A 22,996-nucleotide genomic window follows, 5' to 3' on the forward strand; every position below is an offset into this window, starting at 1 on the left:
CAAGACCAATTTCGATCATCCCGAGTCAGAAAACAATAATATAGGACAATTTGATTTCTGAACCAAATTAGGTTACCGTAAAAGCTGCGGCTGCTGAGTACATGTATAGGAACACTGACACTAGTTTAAAACAAGTGTGCAAGTAGAAAGCATTGAAATATGCATTACCACGTGGTCACCGACGTGTCTAGCTTGAGTCACTAGTCCTGTCCCAAATACGGTGGCTCTAGCCACTGTCAAGTTCTAGCCACCGTATTCCAACATTCCTTGTTTGTTGGGGAGTTACTACTGGATTGTCCATACGCTTTCTCTGGCCGTGCCGCCTATAGAGCACTTCCTTGAACTATGCCATCGACGCAGCCGTCGCTCCCGATGAAGGTATGCAGGGTTGCCGCATACGTCACTGAAGCATAGAAAGATTAGCCACGACAAGCTTACTCATGTAGGATGTGCTAACAAGTCATGAATTATTTATAAAACCGATTTGACGCTGCTGAGACTTGATGCACGACCGGGTCAGGTATCTTTGCATGTGCTGCCTGAAACAACGCCTATCCAAGGCAATGACAAGCGTTTGTCGTCAGACAACACGGCTCAAAAGAGTTCAATTTTTCTGAAACGGAACGTTGGCGCCATCTTTAATCGCGCGACTTGTTTCACCGTGTTTCGCCGTAGCAGTGACAGATGGCACCATCATTCCACTGCAGTGACATCGATAGTTGGCTATGTCACTTCATCCTTGGATATCAAAAACCAATCTCAAGAATAGTGCGCCGAGATAACGCCTGAACTTTCTTTGCGACATCCGAGTTGAGATAAAGTGCAGCGACAGACTACGGCACCATTCATTTCCTGGGGAGGCAGCAAACTGGTTAGGAACGCCTACCCGTTCGGCCTGAAGCAGGAAGGCCTAGGCAGGCCAGGTGGTGGTTGCGGTAAACATTTATTGTGATTGAGCCTTATATTACAATACCACTTGTGAGGGGGCTCAGGAGCGCGTAGGGTGGGACAAGAGTTTGTGGCCCTCGGCGACACTCAAAGCCCAGTCCACCAGACGCGTTTGGTCGGCTGTATTGGAACAGACACCGCGGTCTCCAATCCATCGACTTCAGTGAGTTGCCACTCAGATTGTGACTGGCGCTCAGGGCACATGAACATTATGTGATGGAAGTCGGCTCTAGACGCGCCGCAGAGCGTACATTCCTGTCGATATAGGCCTGGATGAAGCTGGTGCCGCCATGTCAGGCGATGACGTAATTTCAGTTGCATTCGGAAGTATGCGGGAGCCCGTGAGAGAAATCGCATCTGCGGTACAAATACGAAACCACAGGTGCCATGTTTGGGCGATCAATTTCAGAGAAACTTTCACTTTCGCGAGATTTCACATGACTAGCGCATAACGCACCGGCGTCAATGGACGACAGCGTTCCTGGCACAACAGTCTCGCCAGTGGCAGGAAGGAACGCTGTCGCCCGTAGACGACGACGCGTCCGGCGCCAGTCACACGAAATTTTGCGAAAGTGAATCTGCAAAAGTTATCCTACAAGAATACCAGCCCAAATATTCTGTTATTACTCCTAAGTTATTCAAATACAAACTACATACCAATATAGCTATGAAAAAAAAGAGAAATTTAGTTGTGCAAACTTGACTGTGAAACCATTAGCGTATCCCCACGGTGGCGTTCTTGAAGGTATATGATGGTTCCAGCAGGGTGAAAAGACGCGAGCGCAAGTAAGACACACGACGAACGGTGGTTGTAGCACTTCACAGACCACACAACGAACGCTCCTCCTCCTACTTGTGAGACGTTCCCGGACACTCGTAGCGAGTGGTCGCGTCGCCCCTCGCTCCGACGACTACGGCTCGCCCGCCACTTCTCGCGCGCGCACGTCTCCGCCTTCGACCGCGCTCATGAGCGCAGCCCTTTTCAGGGCTCGCACGGCAGCTGGCAAGACCTACTGAGCCACGCTACCACACGGAGGCCCCATCTCTCATAGGAGACCCTCCGAAGAGGCAGCAGAGGAAGAGGCCGAAGAAGCCAGTTCCTGTCTTCACCGACGACCCGCAGTCCAGACGAGCCCTTCAGCACCACCCACGTGGACGGCAACCACGCACCCGCAGATCGCCTCCTGCCTTGCGATGGAAGCGCGTACTGCAAGCACGCTCGCTACGTGCTCTGTCGGCTGACTCGTCGAGCGCCGCTCCGTCATGCCCGCCCACGCAACTGAGTGCGACGCCATCCGCACGCTCCCCACCTGTCCTGGACACCCCATTCCGCGCATTTCCTTTCGATGCGCCGAAAACGACTGCCAGCAGCCACCACGCCGCACCGTCCGCTTCAACGGACACCACTGAGGAGGCCCCCCACTTCGGCTGCCTCTACTGACGACTGTGCCAGCTCGCCGTCGATCGCTGACACCAACGAGAGTGCCGGCACTTTCTTCTTGACAACCGCGAGCATGATCGATGCCGACACCACACTCTCCGGCATGGACGGGACCAACTCGCCCGCGACAAGCCTTGTCCGGCCGGATTCTCCATCGCTCTCGTCGCCGGCGGCCTCATCGTCGCCCCCGTACAACAACGCCGAGCCCACCGCACCTGCGGCGGAGGAGGGCTCGCGCTCGGCGGCGCCGGCTGCTCCCGCCGATGACGACGATCCAGCCGACGGCTCCTCGTCCAACGACAACCGGCCGAGAGCGCCTAGCCCTGCCCCAGTTGCTGGGGGAACAGGGCACCACATCCTGAGCAACTCTCCGCTGCCGCTCGCGGCCGCCGAGGACGCCCAAGCCTGCCTGCCTGCAGCGGTACAGCCAAAAAATGCCGCAAGAAGGAGACGCCGTTTCCGATGGCTTGTTGACTTCGAGCCGCAAACCCCACCCGTTGACGGCGGTGTCGTTCATGATCCCACCGTCACGGTTCTATACCGTCCCATCGGGCGCAAAGCCACTTTCCTCGCACTCTCGTGGGACGGTATCGCTGCCCAGCTCTCCTCTGTGTCAGGCGTGAGACGCGTTCGCGTGAACTTCCGTCGAAATGTGGTGGCTGCTGATGTGACGCGCGGTGCCGACTTGGCGCCCCTTCTCGAAGTGTGCGACATCGGTGTCGTGGCGGTGCGCCTCAAGGCGCTACACAGCAACTCTTGTGTGGGCGTCATCCATGGCGTCCACCCTTCTTTCGACGCCCGCACAGTTCGAAAAAACCTTGAAGCCCCCGTCGCGGTGCTTTCATGCTCACGGAGTGGCGCAAGCGTCACCGTCACCTTCGTCGGGAGCGTCGTGCCTACAAACGTGCGGTTCTTCAAACAGCTGCGCACCGTACGTGCTCGTCTGCCCCGACCACTTCAATGCGACCGCTGCGGCGTCTTCGGCCACGCCGGCGCCACCTGCTTCCGCGACGCCCGCTGCCTCCGCTGTGGTGAGTCGCATGCCACAGGAGACTGCCCCGCAGAGAAGCCACGTTGCGTTAATTGCGGTGGCCGTCACCCGTCAACTGAGGCGAGCTGTCCCGAGTGGCAGCGCGAGAGAAAGGCGGCCGTGTTGTTGTCGTCGTCTGAGCGGCCCCTTTCGCGCAAAAAAGTGCTTGAGCTGGCCGGCGCTGCATCGACCGAGCCGCATACAGCCGCTCCGTCTACGTCTGTTCGCACCCCGCAGGACCGATCTTACAGTGACGCCCCGCGCGGCCGCAGCACCCAGGCAGCCGCAGCTGAGCCGTCACTCGGCCCTTCAACCGCTCCAAGCAGCGACCCCAAAGATGCGCTGATAGCCGCTCTCGCTGCTGCACTCCGTGCCCTGCTGGTCCAATGCCCAACCATCGACGGCAACGTACGCCAGATGTGTGACGCGGCTCTCGCCGCGCAGGAAGCACTGCTCCATCACGAATAGGCGCGACATCGCGCCACATACGCCAAGGCTACCAACTTGCCCACGCACGCCGCTCTGGCCGCCGCCGAAGCATATCTCTCTCACCCCTCTTTCATTTCCCCCTCCCTCATTTCTCCCTCCTCTGCTGAGAGACAGTTACTGCACTGCACTTTACCCCAATTTTTCCTTCCCCAAACAAGAATCTCTATCTCTCCTACTTGTGCTCGCAACTTTTCACCTTGCTGGAACCATCATACCTTTACTATACACCAACTCGCCGAGCTAAGAACCCTACTTGACTTACGGTGACTGCTGAACGCAAAAGTAAAAACTACGCAGCGTTTCAACCACAACGACATAAACTCATAGCGAGTGCGGGAGGTGCATGGAAGGTCCGCAACGTCTAGTCACGGCACCCTTCTTGGTGTGATGAAGGCGAAGCGCGCTGAGTCATGTCCACTACAACGTTCCTGACTCGCGTTGGAACGGCATAAGCCTGTTTCACATGGTGCAAATTTGACTGCGTTTTCGCACTTGTGAATTCGCAGATGCGGCAAATGGGCCATCGGACCCTTCGTGCATGCGATTTTTCGATGTTCGCAGTGCTAAACTTCTCTGCGAAAACGCACATGTGGCAAGGACGGGGAACCAATCACAACGTGGATGGTAGACACGTCACTGTGGCCTTACTACCTAATTTTTGCTTTGCTAAAGTAACGCACTCAAACACAAAGAACTTTCACTAAAACAGTCTCTAAGTTGGTTTACTTTGTTCTTACCGAAGCAAACTGACGCCAAGAATAATTTAGTCCTCCGCTAGGTGCTCGAAAATACCAAAAACTGCAGCTACCGCGCTGGGCGCATGTGATACGGCAATAGGAATTTCGCATTTGCGGAAATCGTGGCTGCCAAAAACTCACGAGTAAAATCGCACCATGTGGACCTGGCTATACCCGAACACCGCAGCCTATTGCCCAGGCACCAACAATGCTTTTCGCGACAGCGCGATACCGAGCAAAACGCGAAGGTGCTCTGTGACGCAGCGCCCAATGTCTTGAACGCGGCCCTTTCTGGGGCACGCAGTAGTGAAGGCGGAATCCACATCGCGTGCACGACGTCGTTCCCAAATGAGATACACGACCGCGAAGACCGCATTAAATTTTTCCACGTCGGCGTTTTCAACAACGAGACACGAAGGCGTGAAGCCCCCGCAGCATCTCGCTCACGTCACATCTCCGCGTAGTCTATCCTAACAGTAGACCCAACAGCGATACACGACGGTGAAGCCCGCAACGTTAGCACATGTCGCCGTTCTCGACAGCGATACGCAAAATCGTCGAGCACCTGCAGCATCTCGCGCACATCTCCGCGACGTCGTTCCCAACGCGACACAATATGGCGAAGGCCTCAACATTGGAGGAAGGAAAAAGATAGGAGGCGGTATCACAGAAAACCTATGCAGCATACCGCATATAAAGACCCTTGATAATTTGAAAGTAGCGACACTCTCCTCCTCGATTTTCCTCGCCCGCCGGCTGCGAGCGCTGCGCACGGCACGCTGATACAATCTCGACCGGGTGAGGTAGGTCTTCACCGCAAGAACCAGGAGACGACGACGAAGCCGGGCATCGTGATGATGAAATTAAAGTATAAAATGTTGTATTCACTTCATTGGTACATGAAGTGATCAGCTTTTAGCTTTTTGCTGATCACTTCATGTACTTTTGTACTTCATGTACTTTCATGTACTCCATCACTTTTTGCTGACCCTTTGATCAGCTTTTTGCCTTTCCTCTGCAGCTCTTTGCCTTTCTTCTGCGGCGTTTTGTTCAGCTTTCTCAGCTCGTTTTTGTATCTGTTTTCATGCTTCTGAAATTTCGTCCTCAAGAGCCCCGCACTTCTGAATCGCCTCAACAAGCTGCGGCCTTCTCTGACTTTTCCTGACCTCTATACCCAGCTCTTCACATAGTAATAACAATTCTGTTTTTTTTTTCGTTTGCTTAAATCCATGGTCAATCCCGAACGAGGACTTTCTTACTTTGCTGTGACGTGAAGAAGCTTTCAACGGGAGCCTGCACGTACAGAAACTAATTTGCAGTTTTAGAAACACACGAGCTATAACTTGGCAAATTCTCAAAATCAAGCGCTCACCATTCTGCTGAAGCAAGGACGAAGGGTAGATTATCCCATTGCTGCGAACCAGTTAATATGATCTCGACCGGGTGAGGTGGGCCTTCACCGCAAGAATCAGGAAACGACGACGAAGCCGGGCATCGTAATGATGAAAAATAGTTGAAAAGATTGTATTCACTTCATTGGTACATGGTTGTGCCTCTTATCCGAGTCTCGAGCGGTCGTCGCTGTCTTCTTGGGGAGCCTGTGGAAGAAATAGTGCTTTCGCCACGTTCTGCCGTCGACGCCCTCCTGCCCTTCGGATTTTCTTCTTTTCGTCCTTCCCTTTGTGTCAGCTCGGGGAATAGAAGGGGTGACGCTGTTTCGGAGAAGAGGATAATTATGTCGACATGGGGACGCCCGCTTGAACGTTTCTCACACTTGACAGGTCGATCATACGAGGGCCAAGACGGCCTTAATTACCCCTTCCGGTATTGTGGTCGTCGATGTCTTCTTGGGGAGCCTGTGGAAGTATTAGTGCTTTCGTCAGGCTCTGCCGTCGACGACCTCCTTTCTTAAACTTGACAGGTCGGTGTCCAGGCTTATCGTAACAGCCTCTTCTGGGACAAGGCAAATAATCTTGTCATGGGAACGTACGCCTGAATGTTCCTCACATTTGGCAGGTCGATCACAGCGCTTTTTCTCCTGGGCTCCCGCGGACGTGCCGCAGCATTCTATGGAGGCGCGTTATTTTGGGCCAGTTGCGCGCGTGGTGTTGTGGCAGTGGTGTTGAAAATTTTCAGAAATGCTGATAACAGCATCGATAATTCTGAAGGCAACGTTTATGGGGAGGTTGGTTTTTTTTTCTTAAAGCCATATGAACGGGTTACACTGATGTAAAAGGAGCTTGAGGCGAGTTCTATACTCCAGACAATTTTTCTGCCACATAATGAAATTCTTTACTTTGTGCGTCTGATATACTAGATATCTACTATATCTAATATAAATACTACATATCTAGTATTGCTTGTCGCACATGCCTCTGCGTATAGTTTATTAAGCGAAAGCCTTAGATCTCTGTTTCAACGTCGCGTTGTGAGGTATAGGAAATATCACGTGTCCCCAGGAAGGACGGAAGCAAACCAAAGCGTGTCCAGCCGTGTATGAGAGATGATTACTGATTAGCAAAGTTAATTAATGGTTGATTTGTGACTTTTAATATGGATTAAGGTGTATTAAAGAGGATTCAGGTGTATTAAGGAAAATTAAGGTGGATTAAGGTCTATGAAGGTCGATTAGGGTGGATCAAGATGGATTAAGGTGCATTAAAGAGGATTATGGTGTATTAAGGAGAATTAAGGTAAATGAAGGAGGATGAAGGTGGATTAGGATGAAATACGTTGCAGTGCTAAACATTATTGCCTGCAGAATATTCTCTGCATTACTAAATCATGAGCACAATCGTCATTTATTGCTCAACCGTCGTAATCAAGGCGCATTGATGCAATGATTTCGGCTCGTGTTAAACCAATAGAAAAAGTTCCCCACAGAACAAAACCGCAGGAAGGTGGCTTTAAAACATTTGCTATTAAAGAGATCATTTCAGGCTACCGCCTAGATGTCGATATCAACAGCAAGCGTGCGCGATCATGGGAACACCCCCTGCACATTGCCTGTATCCGTTAGTAAACCAAATAATAATCGTCGCCCACTCATGCCTGCGTCGTAGTGCAGTTCAAAGCAAATTTCAAAAATCCAAGGTTTTCTTGGTTATCACTTAAGAGACGCGAATGCGAAAGCCTTGTAAAGCCTACTGTAATCAACCTTAATTCACCGCCATCAACCTTAATCCATCCTAATCCTGATTAATCAACCCTGATCGTTCTTAATCCTATTTCATCAACCCTAATTCAATCCACCCTAACCGATCTTAATCCTCCTTCATCCACCTTAATCAACCCTAATCCTCCTTAATACTTGTTCATGCACCCTAATCCTCCTTTATACACCTTAATCCACACTAATTCCCTTAATCCAACCTAATGCTCTTTAACCACCCTAGTCGGTCTTAATACTCCCTCATGAACCATAATTCACCTTAATCCACGCTAATTTTCCTTCATCCACCTTAATCCTTGTTCATGCATCTTAATCATCCCTAATACACCCTAATACACGGTAATACATCCTAATCAACCTCAATCCTCCCTAATCCACCTTAATCCGATCACTAATGAATCATTAACTTGGCGAATCATTAATCTTTTATACACGGCTGGACATGCTTTGGGTGGCTTCTGGCCTTCCTGGGTCACGTGATATTTTCTGTTCATAACGCGACCTTGAAACAGATCTGGAGGCTTTCACCTTAAAACTTAAAAAATAAAACACAATGTGGACTAGCTACCGCTCATAACTTGAAATACCACGGGTATACTTGCTACTAATTTTTTCAGGGCCTTCATTCATTGTAAGACTGACGCACACATCGACGTAAGTTGAAAATAATAGCTCCTCTACAAGCCGCTATTTCGATTTTCAGAAAAACGGGCAACGATCCTAACGATAACGAAAAGTGCGATCGAGAGGCTGTATCATCGCGCATAATTGTTCGCAGTGGAAAACAACCTCTAGTGCTTCATTTCCGACTGAATAACAACAGTTGGCGACGTGCGAGGTGATGGAGTCCTAGCAGAATATTAAGCATACTATTTATGTAGCTATATATAATATTAAGGCGTAAGCCTTTAGTGGCTCATGAGTGTCCGGGCGCAGTCCGTGGTGGACGCAGGAAAGCGGTGATCACCGGCGAGGGGAGCAAGGAGAGGAGGCGCCATGCCAGTAGCGCTGTGCGAGTGGGCGCGTGGGGGTGCGCGCACATCAGCGACAAACCTTGCAGACATATGGCTGTGATTGCATCCAATGCTCGCGGCCACGGAGGCGTACATTCGCAGAACAGTTCACACAACAGCAACAGAGGCAGTCAAAGATAGGCTTTCGCCTATCGCAGTTTAGCTCAGAAAAGTGCCCATAGATTTTTATTATATTATATTATAGTTATTATATAGTATATTTATGCAACGTACAAATTGTCGCAGCAAAAGCGCTGGTGAGCAGGTCGGAAGAATGAAAAAAAAATGCAGCATTAGGAGATGCTTTGAATACAAGCAATAACAAAGACGCCTCACCTCGCAAACAACACTGCTCTTTGTCGGAACTAAGTTCTTTCGACCAATGTTATGCAGCCATTGCTTCCTGCGCAAGCCGTCACGCTTTCCTTGTGGCATCATAAATAGTACATAACCATCTTCAGGCTTCTTGCTGCAGTTATATGCGCGACAGCATGGCATTGCGCTAGCACAGAGAGGAGGAAACAGAGCGCACGACGTTCGCTACGACGAGCTAAAGCGCCGAGCCAGCCGAACTGAGGAGAAAGATGGTGCAAACGAAATAGAAAAACAGAAGCAAAACGCAAGATCCGCACGTTTCCAAGGGCAACAGCAGGGAGACCAATCTTCGTGCAGAAAAACGGGCGCAAGACGGCTTCCCGCAGAGGAGGATGGGGGGGGGGGGGGTTACGCGCAAGAGGCGACGAGGAGGCGAGGAGGTTGCGCTGGCGGCGGCAGAGTGGCGGTACTTTCAAATTATCAAGGGACTTACCGCAACGTGATTGAAACCAAACCTGGTAGCTCAACACGTGATCACACCTCAAAGTGCGCGGTTAGTTCCATTAAGGTCCCGAAATAAAACTAAAAGGTAGCGACATTCCTCCTCGCCCGGCTTCTCCTTCTCCCGGCCTTCTCGCAGCTCGCTCCTTCTCTCTAGCTCACCCCTCGCAGTTTGGTCGTTCGCTCGGAAGCCGCCCAAAGAGTTAGTTACACGAGGTGAGACATTAAAAATTGTTGTTGGGTGCTTGCGCATGAATTTTTGCCGTATTTAAGGCTTGATTATGCTGTGCTATGCTAGTAGCGGTGATGGAACGCTATGAAACTGGCTGAAGGAGATATTTTTTGCGCATTTTCGGCGCGTAACTGCGCGCGTGTTTTGCGGCTTCGTGTTGGCTGCCTGCTTCCAGTTAGAAGAAGGCTTTTGAGGCTAATTTGGTGAACAAAGTTCTTTTAGTGTCGAGTATTAGCACAAAAGTCAGAATCCTTTATCTCGCCAATAATGTATACGTAATGTACACGATGTTTATATACATGCCAGAGCGTTGTTTGAGCGTTATGTCGTCCACAGCCATGCATTGTACTCGTAGGCAAAAACACTGTCGCGGCTTGCACAGACCAACCCGCTTCGCGAGTTATTTCTACTGCATTGATCAAATTCTTTATGTGGATTTCTAAAGACACTTGCCCGGCGTGAAAGGGCTGCGATTAAGGTTCCGCCGGTACACGCCAAAGGCGATGTGCTTGCGTTTGTCCCCAGCATTATGTAGCTGCCGGTTCAACAACTCGGATGCGTTTGAGGTGCTCGAAGTGCGTACGTGTGTACTTGCGTGTACCCAATCGACCGCCGTGTGTCCAGCTTGTGCAACTTCATAATTTAATCATCTTAGTACCGTGACGACCGAACGCACGGCGGGTGACATATTCGCCTGAATAACGCGAGCGTCATGTAGAAACGTGCGCGATCGACGCGGAGTATCTCAGCTATTCTCGTTGTTTCGTCATGACGCTGGCATCTCGTTATGCAGTGAAACCGGTCCTACGCTTTTATGACAAACTGGTGCCGTTGGCTCTCAAGCGCAAACATCAGAGTGGAACCTGTGTTTGATTTGTGAACAAAGGGTATGCAAGGACGAAAGTTACACATAGGAATGGTTGCCATCAATGAGCACTTTCCCCATTAGCGCAGTTCCAATTAAGTCAATATGAGCCAAAAAACTCGTGCACCAATTTATCCTGCCGAAACGGCGAAGCGGAAGAAGCCTACTTACAAAAAATCATTTGCACTGGTAGTGAACAGCTTGTACTCGTAAAATATATTTTCAGCGCATAACAAAAGCATGGACTGACAAAGCCGCGCACTCTCAGTACTACAGCAATAACACGTGTTACGTTTCTAGCACGATATACAACAGAACACAGCATACGCACTCCATAGCTTCATACATCTGTTGACGTTGACGCGATCAGGAAAACAAATCTGAACGAGCACCGAGAATAGCACCCGTGCATAAGCTTACCCATGCCTGAGCTCCGTAACCCGTCAACAAAGAAAAAAAAAAAAGCTCCGTTCGCACACGTTTGTACCTCTAGTACTCTTAAAATCAATCCCCAACATAAAACAAAAAACATCCTTGCACCACTGTGACTTCTGTTAAAACGTTCCTGTGCGAACTGTATGACGTCACACGCTTTACTATCCGTGCTATGCAGTCGCAAGCGCCTTCAAAAGGACTGACAACCAATTTTCGTGGAACCTACTTTTTTTAGTGCAATGGAAAACTTAGCGGTCAGGGTGTCTAATCATGAAGTGCTAACGCGAAAAACGCGGTGGAACATTTTTTTATCATAATTTTTTTGATCTGCAGTGAAGGTGTAGTCATTCACTGGTAGCATGCTAAAAACGGCGATAGGTGAGCTCGATAGCGATTGTACGCCGGCATTATTGGGAGGCAGACAAGTGTGACCGTAGCTGTAACAACTGAAGTATGATTTTGTTTATGACATCGATGTTCCTGCGATTCATGTTTTCAGAATCGTTAAATTATTTCTGCGATGATAACTACGTGTTTTTGTAGTTTTCTGCACAATTGCTTTGTTACTTAACCAGTCAAAACGAAACCAATCGGATCAAAAACAAAACGACACATTTACACGTGATATATACGAAGTTCAGCGTTTTGCCATAGCCAACGGCCGCAGCCACACATGCGTTTTTATTTCCGATGCATAGAATAATGCGCGAATATCTAATAATATACCAGCGGCAATTTTAAGCAATAATTATGCTGTACTTAATAGCAGTTGACTTACGTACAGTAATCTCATAGAATTCATCCGAAATACCAAGATTTCACCGCCAGGTCTCGCTACTTACTGGTTTTCGAGACTTTCTTTGCCAGTTAAAAATGATAATTCCTACTTAAATCGCAAACGACGTGCTGAATTTTATCACTATAAATCATGGTCATTTCTTTACATCAACCTCTCACAACACATCCTAGTCAGTCGTCACTTCCTTTAAGAAACGCACATAGACACTGGTACCTGTAATGTCATGGCTGCCGTGACGCGTTTCCCCTTGTTGCAGACCCTTCTGGCGCAAAGAAGCATGGTCTTCGAGATTCGCTATAAAGGTAACCGTTGCTGGGGTTAATATTAGGACAAGCCACCTATTGCTTCCGTCTAACAAAGGGCGCAAAAGCATAGCCTTTAAGATTGGTTAATTCCTGTCACTCAGAGAGAGCTATTGTACGCCGCCTATGGAGAAACTGCAATGGGCCTGTTCAATTATCCGTCCACGACACTTCCAGACGGCCCGAGGTGTTGATCTCAGCCAATCAGCTTTGCGAATGAAGCATCTCGAGCAATCCTGAACAGCCCGGGAGCACAAGTAGAAGAGGCCCACTGGCCATATGGCGGCTATTATATGTTTTCAGCTCCTGGATTTGCTTTCGGAGCTCGCAAGACACAAAAGCATGGCCTTCAAGATCTGGCGTTTCCAGCTGTTGCTTCGACGGACTCATCGGAGTGAGATTTAGACATTAGTTACATACAAATTTCCACCGTCAAAAGTAGCCAGAAAGTAGCCAAACCATGCTTTTAGATTGCCAGGAGTCTCTAAAAGTAGCCAATTTGACGAGAAGTCGCCAAACCTGGCGACCCCGAGCGAGCCGCAAAATCGTCGAACGCCCGCAGCGTCTCGCACAGGGCACATCTCCTCGACGATGTTCCCAACGATGGCGAAGCCCGCAACCTCCACGTCACCGTTCTTGACAGCGAGACGCGAAGGCGCAGTGCGCCTGCCGCGTCATGCGTATAGCGTATACAGCACTTTCCGCGACAACGAGACTTGTGAGGGCTTTCGAGTCCGCGGTATCGTTTTCCATAATGAAACACGATCGCGAACCGCAGAGCGTTCCCTACCAACAGCGAGACGCAAACAGGAAACATCGCAGCGTCTCACCCACGTCACCCTCCTCGATAGCGAGAGGCACGAAGTCGAAGATCTCGCCCACGGTGATCGTATCGAAAGCATTTTATGCGAAGGCCAAATCCGCAGCCTCTTCATGGTGCCCTTACCGGCAGTGAAACACACGCTCCCTCGCGTCCCACGGCATTTGCTCTACAATGTCGCACCATATGTGCACCAACGTCCGCCACAAGGCCGAAAAAAAGTTAAAAAAATAATGAAGAAATGAAAAAAGAAACGGAGTTCGTGGAATTATTAATTTGCGAAGCGAAACCCGAAATAAATCATCGAAAAAGATCTGCCCCCATTCCACGCTGTGCAAGTGGAGTATAGCGTTAAAAAAATCCAGCAAAAAAAAAAAAAAAAAGAATGACCCACACAGGTAACATACAAGATAGGAGAGAGGTTGTACTACCAACTGTTTATTCGACAGAACGGGGCTCTAATATATAAAGGGCACTCTGTCACATGACCAACGCACAATCGGCATTATCACAACCAACCGTCAAGGAAAAAATAATTCCAAAGGCCGCATGCTCCTATCTTCCAAGGCATCTCACATAAACCAAATGATGAATATGTCAGCAATACCAATGTCAGATAAACGCAACAAAACCAGAGTCAAAAACAATAAAACAAATTAACAATACAACGAAGCAGTAAACGAACAACCAGGAACACGTATAGTGCCTAAGATGACCAACTGGCGAAACACACTAAGCAACACAGTAAAGCGAAGCTGGTGCAGACGTTAGACGACGTTACAAAACCACTACCACAAGCGACATGCGTCACGCGCGCATGCAGAAGTGCAGCACACTTGCTTATTCTTCCAAGCCGTCCGCCAAGCCCAAGTGCCTTATTGAATTAAATTATTGTTTAGAAGTAAATTGCGTCAGAAAATCCGTAAAGTACGACTTACACACAAGCTGCAGGCATGATAGCTTCTGACATATTCGAATATACAAAACATATATATGTTACCCCGAAACGGAAAGCCAAAGCCCATTTCCAGCTGCCGTTTAAAGTCTGTCCGAGTGGCCGCGGCTGCTAGGTGGCGGTACCGTTAGCACAGCCACGGCCGCTAGATTAAAAAAAAAATCATATCATGGTTTTGGCACGTAAAGCCCCCTAATGTAATTAACTTCGATTAGTTTAGTAACGCATTTGCGCTATGCGGAGGGCCTACTAGAATGAGGATGTATGCTGTGACACAGCCGCTGGATTAAAGAAAAAAAAACTTTTATTTAGCGGCCCTGGTACAGAATACAGCCTCATACTAGTAGGCCCTCCGCATAGCGCAAATGCGTTATCGAAACTAATCGAAGTTAATTAAATTACGGGGTTTTACGCGCCAAAACCACGATATGATTATGAGGCACGCAGTAATGGGGGACTTCGGAATAATTTGGACCCCCTGGGGTTCTCGTTAACGTGCATCCAAATTTAAGCATCATGGGTGTTTTCGCATTTCACCACCATCCAAATACGGCCACCGTGGCGGGGATTCGATCCCGCGACCTCGTGTTTAGCAGCCCAACACCATATAGCTAAGCTGTTAGCCTCTAGTTGGTCGAGATTTTTCGTGGCGTGCTTACTAAAAAAACGGCAGCTGGAAAAGGGGTTTGTCTTTCCGTTTCCGGGTAACATAGTTATGTTTTGTACATTCGAATAACAATCCGATGCTATCATGCCGGCAGGTTGTGCGTAAGTTGTACTTTACGAATTTTAAGTTGTACTTTACCGTGGCGGGGATTCGATCCCGCGACCTCGTGTTTAGCAGCCCAACACCATATAGCTAAGCTGTTAGCATCTAGTTGGTCGAGATTTTTCGTGGCGTGCTTACTAAAAAAACGTCAGCTGGAAAAGGGGTTTGTCTTTCCGTTTCCGGGTAACATAGTTATGTTTTGTACATTCGAATAACAATCCGATGCTATCATGCCGGCAGGTTGTGTGTAAGTTGTACTTTACGAATTTTCTGACATTTTAATTTGAGAAATTTGCTTAGTAGCTATATCATCCAAGCATTTTCTCAAATTAAAATGTGTCGGAGAATTCGTAAAGTACGACTCACACAGAACCTGCTGACATGATAGCATCGGATTGTAATTCGCATATTCGAGAAAACATATCCACTAAGCAAATTTCTCAAAATATGTCAGAAAATTCGTAAAGTAAGACTTACACACAACCTGCTGACACGATAGCATCGGATTGTAATTCGAATATTCGAGAAAACATACTTCTGTTACGCGGAAACTCACACAAACCCCTTTTCCAGCTGCCGGTTTTTGGGTGAGCACGCCACGAAAATCCTGACCAACTAAAGGCTAACAGCTTCGCTGTAAAAGGCGCGAAAGAAGAAAACGCGATAATACACGATCACCTGTGACGCCCTCCCCCTTTATTTTTCTTCTTCCAGAATGAACTCGTACTAACTCGCACGACTGTCCGTTCTTCTTAACCCTAAATAATCACAAGGAATAGAGGTCTGGATCAAAGTTTCGTAGGAAACTATAGGCTGGAGGACAAGCATAGAGGTAGCGAACACAAACTATCATATATAGCCTTTCTTCCTTTGCACTCTTTCCTTTTTTTTTTTTTACAGCGAAGCTGTATATGGCTAGGATTCCGTGCATTTTTGTTTTCTGTGAAGAAAAACTATCACCATAAATGGCTCATATCCCCGTAGGCATTCATACTCCCGTAAGCAAGCAAAAAATACAATGGCTCATAGCCCCGTAAGGCAGAGGCGAACAGTGTTTAAATTATCTCTAATCACGCATACAACATACAGAAAACTCATCATCAATGGCTCATACCCTCGTGAGCAATGGCTCATACCCTCGTGGGCAGTGGCTTATACCCCCGTAAGCAAGCAACAAATGCAATGACTCGTAGTCCAGTAAGGTACATGGCTACCCGTGTTGTCGGCGATTTCGATGTGGATGTCTCGGTACCGAAAAGGGAGCGGTTTACGCGTCCCGTGTTGCAGACACATCCCTTGCGATGCCACACCGATCCGGCCCAACCGACCACCCAGTGGCACACGTGCATCGATTTGACATTATCAAAGAGCGCGATTGCAGTTGCGAGTGAAATAATGACCACCGTGCAAGACAAATGAGTGCATACCTTTCGTCACGATGACCACCCATCAAGAAAATGAGTTCGTACCTTTGTTCAAAATTATGTGTCATCACCGTGTCGTATGCTAAACAGCTTCGCTGGTCAACCATCTTCACAGAGTGGAATGGCTTTGTTTTTTTCGCCTCACTATTTTCCACCTCAAAAGTGCAGCATTGGTCCAGCAATCTGAGCCCCAAGTTATAGCGCCGAGCTTTACTTACGTCCATGATGAACGAGTATTGGCCGGTGCCTCCAACGTGCTCACGACGGGCACTTCGCATTAAGTTTCCAATACCACTTACTCGCGCGAAGAAAAATGTAAAAAAAAAAAAGTATCTCCCTCTCGCAAAGCTTAGTTGGCGGCGCATCGCGATTGCTTGCGACACAGCAGCGGCGTGGACATGTCACATGTGATACACGTGTATCACATGCGATACACGTGTAACATGTCCACGCTCCCGACGCGAGCTGCCGATGAGGAGACGAAGCCAACACGGCAGCACTCACCTGGCAGTGCATCTCTATGTGACCGCTCTCGTGGACGTGCTGAAAGTGCGCCTTGTGCGAACAGCCGCTGTGCTTGTGGAGTGCACTGGACCGCAAGGCTCCAGTCTTGCGCGTCACCTCCTGCAGCAGGTCTGGTCGATCTCGAACAAAGGAGCCGTTGCGAAAGACGTGCACGTCCGGGCCTTCAGTGCTGCTCGCAGAGACTCTGTAGTGAGGGCTGACCTTCCGGAATCCGTACAAATTGAGCTGCCTTATGAAACTGGTGATGTTGTTAGTCTTGAAGATGTCGAGGCGATTGTCAAGATAGTCCGACTGGAACTTTGAGTAGTCGATCACTATGGCGGTGCCGTCCGTGGACCAGCCAATGGCGCCCGACTTACATTCGTTGACGATCTTCCACAATTTCTTGGGAAATCGTAGCGTGAGCAGCGGCTGCTCCTTTGAGGCAGAAGAGGGCTGCGCCTTCTTCGGAACCTCCGTAGAATGCATGGCTTAAGAGTAGAGCAACACGAACGCGTCTCGGTGGAATTGCCTGCCTAATATAGGCTACGGACGTGGCTCGGCGCGAGCTCTCCCCTATGGACAGCTATAGGCGCGAGCGCTGGAATCCGCGAGCTTTGCAGCGCCCCATGCGGGTGCATTAATTACCTGTGTGTCCGAGCTTCATTTAGAGGAATCGGAGAAACAGGTGGGCAACCATAACAAGCATGTCTGCGTTTCATTGTTTCTATAAAAAAGAAAGAGAGAGACCCAGACACAGCCAAGGACCCTAAAGCATCTTCGCCGGTACCGCACTTGGTTTGATATCTTCTGTTGGGCGCTCTACGCTGTGTTTCCACTTTATTCCGCATATTTCATGTTCAGTTCGCTCTGGCACTGGTGGCACCGTGGATGTCTGAGGCTGGTTGTCGTCGGCGTGGAGGGAACATCAGTGCGGTGTTCATTGTCCCACTTGACGTGAACACGCTTCCAAGGCCTTTCCGATCCTGCCGTGCAAGCAGGAATTATTTGGTGACAAAGCCGTGTCTGTAAGCAGGCTAGGTTAACGGCCTGTTATATGTGCCGGTGCTTTCTAACGGAAAGACGCTGAAGTGCTTGGCCAACTCCGATTTCCCTATTAAAGTACAGGTAAAACGCAGAAATGCTACTGTGAGACAACCGCTGGACCGATTTGAATAAAGTGTGTTGCATTTGAGAGAAAATCCGAACTATACTGACTCTAGGAAGCATAATTTTGATTTAGGACCTGGAATTTTTTACCAAAGTTCGCGGAAAGTGGCAAGTTAAAAATAAAATGAAACACGAAGTTCACAAATCTGTGACTACACCAAAAACAGATATCGCAGTTCTATAAAACTAGATCCGTTAGAGCACCTAAAGCGGACAAACTTGATGTATGAATTTACAACTTACGTGAAATTATTACAATGTTTTCGAGGTTTTCGCAAAGGTCATACTAACAAACTACTGGCATATTTCGGAGTGGTGTATAATACATGAATTTTGTCCGCTTTAAGATGAATTATTAAGTGCAGTTTACAATACTGATATCGCTTTTCAGTGCTGAGTTATAGAATTGTAAACTTGATTATTGAATATCTTAAACTTGTGAGATTTAAAAATATTCTAAACACTGATGGTCCAGATATCAAAAGCTACTTCTTAAGACACTAGATTTTAACCTTTTATTTTAAGTGCAAGTAACCTGATTAAAATCGGTGCAGTGGTCGCCCAGATAAACGATTTCTCCGTTCTCATATAGTCAGATATAGGCGCTCCCGAGCTAAATATTCCTCTGAAGTGCCAAGATCGACGCACATTAGCATCGACATACATTTTACGGCTGTTTCATTAATCACTCCCGCATAGTTATTCTAGTCCCGAGAGCGAATGTCCGGGAAAATATGACGACTAACATCCCGCTGCCCCTTCTATGGGTTTAGGACGCGCACTGCTTCTGCTGCATAGCCGCGTAGTGGTATCAGGGCCCAGTTACTTTCCTAGACAAGCGCCTAGGAAACTACTTCTCAAGATAGCGACTTACTGACTCATTCATTCGTTCATTTATTCATTCATAGGCGTTAACGTTCCAAAGCAACCATGGGGCTATGACAGACACTGTGTTGGAGGGCTGCGGATTAATTTTGGCCACCTAAGCCCAAGAAGACGAGCGTCTTTGCATTTCGCCTCCATAGATATGCCGCCGCCGCGACCGGGAATCGAACCCATGACCTCGTGCTCAACAGAACAACGCCATAGCCACTGAGCCGCCGTGGCGGGTTATCTGTGGTAAGGTAAGCGAAAAGTGTATCCCGTTTGTCAGGTCTGAAAAATAAAATGAGCCCAAAAGTTCATAGCCACCGAGGCAAGACTGCGGGTATATTAGGAGTGATGAAATGTAGGCAAACAACAGAAGTATCAGCCCGAAGGCAACTTGACTCGGACGAAGCAACTATGGCGAAAACGTTGCTTATAGCTTAGGTACCGCTTTGGTAACAGCTTCCGCTATTGCTTTGGGCTATAACACTCCTAAGGTTCCAGTTTCGTAGCCAGGGGGTAGCCCCCACCGGGCCACGCACCCTCCCCCAAAATTTCTGTGTTAATATGGGGCCAGCCCAGACCCCCTGCCCCGCCCCTCGCCGTCCACGGTCAGGTGCGTGCGCCCCTCACCGAAAAACACTTCTGGCTACGTCACTGTAAGGTTCATACAAGACAGATGTCGACAGGAACATGGAGGCTTGAAGTGAACAACCGTGGTCGATCAAGGAATGCCGCTGGAGTCAGCATCTCTGACGAAGATTTGTCGAAACGTTGGCTGCACCGACATTCGTTGTTCGACCACTGTTAGTCACTCCTAAGATTCATGCACGACAAAGCGGTCACAAGGAAATGGACACAAATTAACAATGAACGAGCAACACAAGCCTCAGCCCGGAGCCAACGTGACTATGATGAAGGCAAGCCCCTTGGCGCTGATGGCGCTGTTCTTTCAGGTGTCCATTTTCTTGTGACCACTGAGTCCCGCATAAACGATAGCAATGGTTTAGCACAAAGCTAAACTGCTGCAGCAGCAAGTGATACCCAGTCTAACTAATTTCCTAATTTAGCTAGCTTATTTCTCCGCCACGGTCGGTCAGTAAAAACTCATTTTTCCCGAAGTACCAAAACTCTTCATTCAACGAAGTAATTTAGACCGTCCGTAGACTTAGCAATGTCTGGTTTCAACCGTATAACGAATTCCACTCGTATGTACAGTGTAAAAGTAGGCGTCTATATGATTTATGTAGCCAATTTTTGTGACTGGTAACCGTCATAAGACGACGTTGCGTAACGTGCCGTTCAGTGAAACGCAGAAACGAGAGCACCTGATGGTACAACCTGATAATTTTTTTTTTACCCTGGGGCACTGGGTCATTTCGTGAATGCACACTGAACCAACCACTGCCCCTGGGCTACCAGCGCTGCTAAGGTCTCGCAGCTGCCACCAGAACTCCGTTTTGAGAATTTATCGATTTAGCGAATAAATTCGGACTCCTCGACAGTAAGACATTGAATTTTTTTTCTTGATGTAATGGAAAAATTTGTTTTAGTGAATCAATTTCTCATAACTGTCTGTTTGCGTTACGCATAGCTTCATTCAAAAGTAATCTTTCCTTTTTTAGTTTGCATAACATACAGTCAGCTTTATCAGACACCGTGGTTCGTGGCACGCAGTGATGAAGCTGGGGCTGTATTCTTGGATGGTCGCTTTCGGAAATACTTTCACTTTCGGGTCATTTCTAGTGACTAGCGCCGGACACATTGGCGTCCACGAGCGGCAGCATTGTTGGCACAGTGCCATGGTACGTTGTCGCTGATAGACGCCGACGCGTCCAGCGCTGGTCACGCGAAATCACGCGAAAGTGAAAGTATCTCCGAAAGTGACCGTCCGAGAATACCGCCCCTGAAGATACGAAAACAGACAGCTGATTTTTAACAAAATCAGTCGGAGAGCTGCTTTAGTCCCGAGGCGAGCTAAGCACTAAAGCTACATCTCGAACTTGGATTTCCGGGTTTAACGAACATACTTCGATTCCTTTACAGTAGGCCAGTAAACTTAATGTTTTCTTTTTCAAGCGAAGCTTGTTTTGACTCACAAGTGGCGCTGTCGTGGTCACATAAAAAATCTAGTTGCTCCCAGAGCAGAGCAGCTGTGGGAAAGGACGGTTTGATGAGTTGACAGCTGCGCCAGCGTCGGAGCGTGAGTCATAAGCAAGGATTACAGCTGCATAGGCGCGCGCTCACGCCACGCGCGCAACCAATCGGAGCCGTTTCGCTTCCGCCAGGGAAGGAAAGGGCATGAAAGGGTTTCGCGCGCGCTGCGCCGGGTTTGTCTCCGTTCAGTTCGGTCTCGGGAAAACCCGAGGGACGGGCAGCGTTCGGATACTACGAGAATTCTAGCCCAAATAATCAGTAAGTTCTGGCTCAGCGCTACAGTGAAACCAGGGCTGGTTCACATGTGCTGTTGTGCGTACAATATTTAGAACACAGGAGGCCACGCCAATGACAGGCACTGGCGGCAATCTTTAATTGAGCACAACCCGAAGTCCACGAAGAAAAAAGTGCGCGCAGAATGCATGATCGTGTATTTTTTTTACTTCCTTCTTTCTTAATCCTTGCATCGCGTCCCGCTTCATCACTGCTCAGTCGACCATGGATGCTAGCGCCTGCATATTTCGCTGAGAAATTGGCGAAGTGCCACGGTTAATGCTACATTCTTTCTAATGCTTGCGGTAATTATAGTTATCGTATCGGGTTTTATTAAGGCGCTGCTTATAACAATAACCCTGCAATAATGCTAATGCCTTCGGGCGCTGCAGGTATTTCAAATCAATCAGTAAATGAATAATAAAAATATTTAAATAAAGATTCCAGCTGAAAGTAATATTTCTTTTAGGGGTGACTTTGCTACTGCTGTTTACAAGGCGTAGTTACACTTGAACGCGGTGCTACGTCGTCAATGACGCGTATTGCGAACTAAAGAACCACCAACAATCACTCAATCTAAGTAAGGAAGCGGCATGTTTGTAAGTTATCGACAGTCTCCTGAAACTCGAATTAAAAATTGAAAACCTCGACAAATATTGCAATTGGGAATAAAGACACACACATGGTATGTAAACTGCGCATAATTTCAGTGGCACGCTCTAACACCACGCACACTGCACAACCGCAAGCGAGGGCCAACAAAAGTTATGGCTGCCATGCTGTGGGCCATACGAACCCATGCGTTCTGGCGTGCCACGCAGAGCGCACAACCTCACTGAAGGGACGTCACACTGGCCATGCATGCCAGTTGTGAGGAACACTGTTCAACTGCTGGCAATCGGTGGACGCGGCATTCCGCAGCTGTTCCGCAGGCGGCAGCTCCCGGGCGATCGGCCGATTGTTGTGTCTAATGAGTCTCCGTTAATGGCTACAAGTAGACATTTATCTCGGGCAGACTTAGTACTGTACCGACAGATCTCCGGTTGACTGGAAATAATCTGCGCCGTCCGACTGACTCCTTGATCTGAACGAAAAGTATTCGAAACTTATACACTTAACTTTTGGCAGGCACTTCTCTCTCGGCCGAAAAGCATGAAAGGTGGGCGGTCTCCAGCGCATGACGCCTTGAACGCGCTCCCGTGTACCAGACAGGTTTCCTGCAATTCTGCGAGACTGCTGGCATGCCTATACCATAGAGGTATAGAAAATCTGAGAACACTGCGGAACGGAGCCGGCTCTGCTCACCTGTGTCAACTACGCAGCCGCACCGTTCGCGTTCCACGATTACGCGATCACCCAAGAAGCCGCCCCAACGCGCGTAGTCCTCCCTACGCCGACTCTCGGGTTGCTGCGACACGCCCTTCTAGCCTTCCGCTCGAACGCGCCTTGTCCACTGGAACAGCAAGCGCAAGCGACGAAGAGCGTCGTTCTGGCGCGCCTTCGAGCTCGAACGGTGCGTGCGCGAGGAGGAGAAGAACGGAGCCATGTGACAGGTGTGCACGCTCTAACTAGTCTTTCTCAACCGTCCGAAGACGAATTAAGTTAGTGAAATTGGCAAATTGTAATTACATTGGAGGAAAGCCGCGAACAGTGACAATTGTGCATTTTTTTTCAGAGTTGCATACATTTTTCGAGCGTTTTTTTCTTTCTTTCCTTCTTTTTTTTTATGTCAGGAGCATGCAGCAGTGTACTGAAGGTGGTTAAATCAGCCTCAACGC

The 22,996-nt window shown here is 48.6% G+C and overlaps 1 protein-coding gene across 2 annotated transcripts in view; it reads right to left on the reverse strand.

Moving 5' to 3' along the window:
* LOC142557136 (uncharacterized) overlaps window positions 1–19,300 on the reverse strand; it is a 75,994-nt gene extending 56,694 nt beyond the window's left edge. The window contains exon 1 of one of the 2 annotated variants that reach the window (XM_075668784.1): window positions 16,752–19,300. In XM_075668784.1, the coding sequence (XP_075524899.1) occupies window positions 16,752–17,240 (489 nt within the window). In that variant the 5' untranslated portion in view covers window positions 17,241–19,300. The remainder of the gene's footprint in view (window positions 1–16,751) is intronic. The other variant, XM_075668793.1, reaches the window with a different exon arrangement.
* Between the last annotated feature and the right edge of the window lie 3,696 nt (window positions 19,301–22,996).

The sequence above is a fragment of the Dermacentor variabilis genome, chromosome 1 (genome assembly GCF_050947875.1).
Source record: "Dermacentor variabilis isolate Ectoservices chromosome 1, ASM5094787v1, whole genome shotgun sequence".
NCBI lineage: Eukaryota > Metazoa > Arthropoda > Arachnida > Ixodida > Ixodidae > Dermacentor > Dermacentor variabilis.